Source organism: Rhagoletis zephyria, unplaced genomic scaffold (assembly GCF_001687245.7).
Source record: "Rhagoletis zephyria isolate East Lansing unplaced genomic scaffold, Rhagoletis_zephyria_1.1 Rzeph_scaffold_00707, whole genome shotgun sequence".
NCBI classification, from domain to species: Eukaryota; Metazoa; Arthropoda; class Insecta; order Diptera; family Tephritidae; genus Rhagoletis; species Rhagoletis zephyria.
Genome location: NW_016157791.1, coordinates 160,235 through 167,386, shown reverse-complemented (window position 1 = coordinate 167,386; position 7,152 = coordinate 160,235). Strand labels below are relative to the sequence as shown.

Below are 7,152 nucleotides of genomic sequence, written 5' to 3'. Positions count from 1 at the left end.
CAAGAAATTACAACATATGAGCAACGCCGGAGTTACAATTCTGTCACAGCCACTATTCGCCGGCAGCGCGGCAGCAGCATCGCGCTGTGCTGTAGGTTAGGTGTTAGCTAAAAGTTAAGTAGGGAGTCAGTTCTAATTTAGACTCATAGCTGACCCAACGGCAGCGTTGTAACAAATAAGTAAATAATAAATAATAATAAAAACAAATAATAAAACGAATAAACGGTTTACTGGCGCCCAACGTGGGGCCTCGCGGTAAGCATCAGTGAATACAAAAAAGGATACATTTCCGAAGACAAATACAAATCAACAATCAACAAGCATCAACTTAAGAGAATACACCCAAATACAACAAGGGATAAATTTCCAAGGACAAATCAACAAGCATCAACTTAAGAGAACGTAAACATTTGAAGGCAACGAAGGATCAATTCATTAATTCCCGGGACGAATCAAGAATTTATCAATTAAGAATGAAGAGGTGAGTGAAGTGCTTAAAGGTATTTTTTTCTAAGAGTAGTGTGAAATTGAATAAAAATAAAATTAAAAAACGCATAAGGTAGAATTGAGGTTTCGTTTGCGAAAGTTAAATGAGTGAAGGGTTAGAGAATATTTTTAAGAATTTAAGATTAGCAGCAGAGAGCACAGCCACCATGAACGTAGATCAGGTTAACGAAATAGTTAAAGCAGAAGTTAGGAGAGCCTTGGAGGTACAGAAATTAGATTTTGACAGAAAGATACTCGCTTTACAAAACCAGGTAGCAATAAATAAGCCTAAGGTAGAGAAATATAGTAGGGTAACAATTAACCCTTTGACAACATGTGACATTACACTCGACGCGATAAAATCCCTTCCCGAATTTTTCGGTCACCAAGGTACTTTATGTGTCTTGGCGTGAGGCCGCGAATAACGCGTATGAATTATTTAAAAGATACGATGGCAGCGAACGCCACTACCAAGCGGTAACTATTATCAGAAATAAGGTGCGAGGTGCTGCTGATGCGGTACTTTCCTCTTTCAACACGGTGCTCAACTTTAATGCCATAATCTCCCGACTTGATTTCACCTACGCGGACAAACGTCCGATATATTTGATAGAGCATGAACTGNCGTCCGATATATTTGATAGAGCAGGAACTGTCCACATTAAGACAGGGCTCGATGGCATGCTTAGAATTCTACGACGAAGTGGAAAAGAAGCTAACCTTATTGGCAAATAAGACGATAATGTCCTACGAGAGCGGTGTAGCAGACACCATTAATGAGAAATATAGAGCGGATGCGCTCAGGGTGTTTATTTCAGGGTTAAGAAAACCCTTATGCGATATCCTGTTCGCATCCAGACCATCAGACCTTCCGTCGGCCTTGGCTTTGGCACAGGAGGTTGATGCCTATAATGAGCGGTATGCCTTTGGGATGAATTTCGCAAATAGATATCAGGAAAAACCAATCGGGACTCAGAACCCTGTTAACCAGAAGTCACCTAACCTTGAGCACGGTGTGGGCCACAAGAATCCACATTATTCAGTAGGTAAACAAGGAAAACAAGTTAGTCGCCCACAGAACTACGGAAACACCCAGAGACCATTTGCAAATAGTAATAATTCGAGTCAAAGGCGCGTGGAGCCTATGGAAGTAGATCCTTCCATATCCAAATTTAAAAACCCGACCAATAACCCAAGCCAGGACCATTACGGTAGGCCACAGGGGAACTTGCAAAAGCGGGCAGCGAACTCAGGACGGTACACCGGAGCTAAAATGCAGCGCGTTAACCATCTTACAGAAGATCAGGACTCGCAAAACGAATCCTCATACAACAATGAGGCAGAGCAGGTGGCCGACAACATTGAAACAGATGAGGTTAATTTTTTAGGGCAAAATCCCTCCTTCCTTGGATNAACAAGGAGGCGGAGCAGGTGGCCGACAACATTGAAACAGATGAGGTTAATTTTTTAGGGCAAAATCCCTCCTTCCTTGGATTTCAAGGACAATAGGAGGGAAAGAGATTAAAGTTCCTATTACGGTTTACAAGTCAACTCAGTTGAATTGAAATTGAAACAACTCAACTTTAAAACAACTTAACTCTTTTTTGGCATTACGAATTACAACTCACTTCAGTTGAAGTTGTATTGATGTTGCCAACCTAAAAAAGTGACGATTTGACGATAATTAAACAGCTGATGCTTTTGTGGCGAAAAATTAAAACAATATACCTTATTTAAGGTTTACGAGAGAGTGTTTTTTTTTTCAAATAAAAAGTAAAATGGACATAAGCGTTGATTTATTTTACAACGATGAAAATGTTGGTCCCAAAACTGATGTGCTGCGCATACGGAAAAGGCTTCGTGATCACTCGAATCCTTTGGAACTTCCAAGCACCAAGTAAGAAAAATTGTAGCGACAATTGAATGGCATTTTAATAATGTTTTTTTGCAGATTCATAAGCTACTTTCGTTTAAATAAGGAAGCATTTGTCTTTTTGCTAAACGAGATGGATGAACATTTCCAGAAACGTGTGCGAGGAACGGCTGTACCTCCCATATTGAAATTATGTGCAACTCTCAGGTTCCTTGCTGACGGCAGTTATCAAAAGTGCAGTGGAAATGATTTTAATGTTGGACTGGCGCAACCTACAATATCTGTAGTTATTAAGGAGGTTTTAAATATAATTGAGCAGCATATTTGTGGAAAATGGATTACAACCCAAATGACTGAAGAGGAGCAAAACGCGTCAAAAATTGCATTCTATTCAAAAAGCGGATTCCCCGGAGTAGTGGGTTGTATCGATGGGACTCACGTTCGCATCATTTCACCAAAAAAAGAAATGCAACATCTTTATCTAAACAGGAAAGGCTACTACAGTTTAAACGTCATGATTGTAAGTGAAAATGTAAAAAGCAAATAATACTTTAAAAGAAAATGGTCATGACATCTATTTCGATTTCAAACTTTGCGATTACAAAATGGCTATCCGGTATGTGGATGCTAGGCACGCGGGTGCAAATCACGATTCCTTTGTTTTTAACGTAAGCGATTTGAAAGAGCATCTGCAGAGAAACATACAGAGTAATTCCTGGATTTTAGGTAAGACTGGTCATTAGTATTTAATACAAAAATATATTGTTTAAAATATTCCTTAAAGGCGACGCTGGTTACCCTCTACAAACTTTTTTAATGACTCCTTTCCGCATGGCAGAAGCTGGTTCACCACAAGCTCGCTACAATACAATACACTCTAAGGCTCGAAATATTGTAGAACGGACGATTGGAATATTGAAAAGCCGATTTCGTTGTCTTTTATCTGTGCGTGGCTTACATTATTCACCAGCAAAATCTACACAAATTGTGAACGCTTGCTGCGCTTTGCATAATATTTGTCAACACTTTCGCGTGGAACTTTCTGAAGAAATTGCAACCGCTTCAAGTACGGAAATAAGCAATGAAAACCTGAACATTGAAACAGAAGACGAGGATGCCGCCAGAAGAATTCGCAATAATATTTTGGTATCCATTTAATAGAAATAAAAACTCTAACTCACATTTAATTATTTGTACTTCATTCAGTCTTCTTTTATTTTCAATGGTTAAATAACTTATATTTAATATTCATTAAATATCACTTCATGTGCTCTTAAAATTAGGTTTTTCAAAATAGTTAATTTAAATAGTATCACTTCATGTGCTCTTAAAATTAGGTTTTTCAAAATAGTTAATTTAAAAAAGTATCACTTCATGTGCTCTTAAAATTAGGTTTTTCAAAATAGTTAATTTAAAAAAAAATATCACTTCATGTGGTCTTAAAATTAGGGATTGCAAAACCTATAATTAATAAAAAAAAAAATATTACTTCATGTTGTAAAATTAAATTTAAAAATATTTCAAATTATTAAATTAAAGCCCTTTCAATGTTTGTCAAATAAACATCAGTTCTCCATTCACGAGCTGTTCTTGTCTTGCAAATAGCCTCTTAATTTAGCTATTTTTAATTGCTCAACCTCTACCTTCAACAAATGTAGTTCATGGGCTTCCCTAGCCTGCCTTTCAAACAATTTATATTTTTGTTGCTTTATGTGCAGCAATTTTTTATTAATGTCGTAATTTTTGTACGCCGTCTTTTCAATTCTATCAATTTTTTTTAGTACCTCTTTTTGCGTTTCTGCCTGCATTTTTAGGAGCTCTAGACGCTCAGTTTCTAAATTGCAGCTTCTGCGGCGATTTTGTACACGCGATGCTGACGAAGAGGGCCGATCTTCAATGTTTGCTACCTGGGGCAAATCAACCATTGACGAAGCTGCAACTAAGCCGTCTTCTATTTCTTCGCCATCCATCACCGGTGGTATATTCTCTACCCCGAACGCCCGGCCACTGACTGCAACTTGTTCCCTTATCTGAATAAGTTCCGCAACACTTTCTTCTAGTGGATTTAAAGAAACCTCTTGCGACGGACCACCACCAGTTGCAAGAATATTGCTGCGATTGTTGGCAAGCTTCCTTTTTAAATTTGCCTTATAGTGTATCCAAACCTACAGGAGAAGAAAATTATTGCGCTTTCATTGTATTGGTCTAATTCCATGATTACTACTTACTCGTCCCCACTCGTGCGCAGTTCTTGTTGGTGGTGCTAAACTGTTTAGCTCTATGGCAAATTGCTCCCACAATCCCTTGCTTTTACTTTTGCTGCTTCCAAATTGCGGCTTGCCTCGTCCAGTTTCGGGATGCTTCTCCATCAGCTCAACTAGTTTTCAAACTGTTGTTTCGTTGTAAGTTTATTTTTTCTACAAATTTGTAAGAAATTCCTGATTAAGATATTGGTTTAAGACAAATTAAAAAAATTTAATTACCCGCTTTCCATTTTCGCTTAAAAATTTTTCAAAACAACTGCTAGTAATGAGTTGTCGATTTTCGATACTTTTGTCAACCGAACTAGCACAGGGTGGTAAACGGTAATACCACAAAAAAGTTGTAAGACGATATAAATACAACCTAAAATTTTTTGACAGGTTGAGTTGTTATCGATAATACCAAATTGTAAGTTTTCAACTGAAATGGAGTTGAGTTGTAAACCGTAATAGGGGCATAAGTTCCTTGTCGACACCGGGGCATCCAGAAGCTATATCAAGCCCCTCCCAGGACTAAAGGGAATAAAAAAGGTGGAAAATTCATTTTTGGTAAAGTCAATTCATGGGGTGACTCCCATTAAACACAAATGTAAAGTTAGAATGTTTGGGGTGGTAGCAGAATTTTTTCTGCTACCCAATCTGTCTTCATTTGACGGTGTTATTGGCCTGGACCTGTTAAACAAGGTCCATGCAGCCATTGATCTAAAAACAAATACGATAACACACGATTTTGGCAAGGAAATTATTTTATTTGTATCCAGCGAGGATGTTAGTCACTTGCAATTGCAGGCCAAGCAGGTCCCACAAAATTTAGAGGAGGCCTTCTCCAAAATGATAGGAAATATAAATGGGGTATTTGCAGACCCAAACGAGGCACTACCGTACAATACAAACGTAGTAGCAACGATTAGGACCACTGATGAGGACCCGGTATACTCAAGATTTTACCCATACCCATTAGGTGTTTCCGATTTTGTAAATAAGGAAATTCAAGAGCTGTTGGCGAACGGCATCATACGACCATCAAGGTCCCCATACAACAACCCTATATGGGTAGTAAAAAAGAAAGGCCTTGACGAGAATGGCCAAGAAAAGAAACGAATGGTTATAGATTTTCGAAAGCTGAACGATAAAACCATCAGTGATAAATACCCGATATTACAGGGATCTTATCAAATCTAGGGGGGAGTAAATTGTTCACTACTCTTGATCTTAAATCGGGTTTCCATCAGATCAACCTGTCAGAACCGGATAGAGAGAAAACCGCATTCTCTGTAAAAAATGGAAAGTACGAATTCTGCAGGTTGCCTTTCGGTCTAAAGAACGCCCCCAGCATTTTTCAAAGGGCAATAGACGATGTGTTAAGAGAACACATAGGAACGAAATGCTTCGTCTATATGGATGATGGCATTATATTTTCAAAAAATGAAGAACAACATTTAAAGGATATAGAAGTAATTTTAAGAAGTCTGTTCGAAGCCAACATGAGGGTGTCAGCAGAGAAATCCAAATTTTTTAAAACCGAAGTTGAGTTTTTGGGATTCCTGGTTTCACAGAGCGGAATAAAAACATGTCCGGATAAAGTGGACTCAATTCGTAATTTTCAGGAGCCTACTACCCTGAGGGGGCTAAGATCATTTTTGGGTCTAGCGGGATACTACCGTTGTTTTATAAAGGATTTCGCTAAGATAGCGAAGCCACTTTCAAATATAATGAGGGGTGGATATGGCCGAGTTACTGCGTCACAGTCGAAAAACATTCAAATTGATCTGACTGATGAACAGAAAAAAGCTTTCACCACCCTTAAGGAAATACTTGCATCGGACGAGGTTACACTAACCTACTCCTGATTTTAAGAAATCGTTTCAATTAACTACTAACACGCAATAGGTGCTGTCTTATCGCAAGAAGGAAAACCTATAACGATGATTTCCCGCACTTTAACCAGTAGCGAGAAACATTTTGCCACAAACGAGAGGGAGTTGCTGGCCATCGTTTGGGCACTAAAAACACTCAGAAACTACCTTTATGTTGTGACGAACCTCACTGTTCACACAGATCACCAGCCGCTCACTTTCGCAGTTTCAGACAGAAATCCAAACTCAAAAATAAAAAGATGGAAAGCATTCATAGACGAATGCAACGCGAAGCTCATTTATAAACCAGGCAAAGAGAATGTAGTCGCAGACGCATTGTCTAGGCAACACATGAACGCCTTGGATAACATGAGCACCGAAACGATTCACAGCGAGGAATCGTCGACTAACACAATTGAAAGAACAGATAAGCCGGTGAACTGCTTCCGTAACCAGATAGTGGTAGAGGAAGGAATCACACCGGGAAAAAGAACATTCATTATTTTTGAAAAAAAAACCCGACATTTAATCACATTTAAAGATAAAAGAGATCTGATCAGCCTCCTGCAAGAAGCGGTAAAATCGGATGTAGTCAATGCAATACATTGCGACCTACACACGCTTGCCCTATTTCAGGATGAACTGGTTAGACTCTTTCCAACAACCAAGTTCAGGC

The 7,152-nt window shown here is 38.7% G+C and overlaps 2 protein-coding genes across 4 annotated transcripts; one reads left to right on the top strand and one right to left on the bottom strand.

Moving 5' to 3' along the window:
- Window positions 1-1,948: 1,948 nt before the first annotated feature.
- On the top strand, window positions 1,949-3,546 carry LOC108361173 (putative nuclease HARBI1). Of its 3 annotated transcripts, XM_017613740.1 has the most exons (4): window positions 1,949-2,383; window positions 2,438-2,879; window positions 2,991-3,085; window positions 3,144-3,546. In XM_017613740.1, exons 1-3 carry the CDS (start codon window positions 2,265-2,267, stop codon window positions 3,024-3,026), a joined length of 597 nt encoding a protein of 198 aa, XP_017469229.1. In that variant the 5' UTR covers window positions 1,949-2,264; the 3' UTR covers window positions 3,027-3,085; window positions 3,144-3,546. The 3 variants fall into 3 exon arrangements, with proteins under 3 accessions (XP_017469229.1, XP_017469230.1, XP_017469231.1); XM_017613741.1 differs by having other exon boundaries at window positions 1,950-2,383; window positions 2,438-3,085; XM_017613742.1 differs by having other exon boundaries at window positions 1,950-3,085.
- An 89-nt stretch (window positions 3,547-3,635) lies between these two features.
- On the bottom strand, window positions 3,636-4,876 carry LOC108361172 (uncharacterized). Its single transcript, XM_017613739.1, has 3 exons — window positions 4,843-4,876; window positions 4,588-4,776; window positions 3,636-4,524 (listed from the first exon to the last, which is right to left on the bottom strand). Exons 2-3 carry the CDS (start codon window positions 4,726-4,728, stop codon window positions 3,937-3,939), a joined length of 729 nt encoding a protein of 242 aa, XP_017469228.1. The 5' UTR covers window positions 4,729-4,776; window positions 4,843-4,876; the 3' UTR covers window positions 3,636-3,936.
- Between the last annotated feature and the right edge of the window lie 2,276 nt (window positions 4,877-7,152).

Coding starts and splice junctions, on each gene's coding strand:
- LOC108361173 (XM_017613740.1), top strand. CDS start 2,265: ATGGACATAAGCGTTGATTTATTTTACAACGATGAAAATGTTGGTCCC. Junction 2,384..2,437: donor TTGGAACTTCCAAGCACCAA/GTAAGAAAAATT, acceptor GTTTTTTTGCAG/ATTCATAAGCTACTTTCGTT. Junction 2,880..2,990: donor ACAGTTTAAACGTCATGATT/GTAAGTGAAAAT, acceptor TGTGGATGCTAG/GCACGCGGGTGCAAATCACG.
- LOC108361172 (XM_017613739.1), bottom strand. CDS start 4,728: ATGGAGAAGCATCCCGAAACTGGACGAGGCAAGCCGCAATTTGGAAGC. Junction 4,525..4,587: donor CTGCGCACGAGTGGGGACGA/GTAAGTAGTAAT, acceptor CTTCTCCTGTAG/GTTTGGATACACTATAAGGC.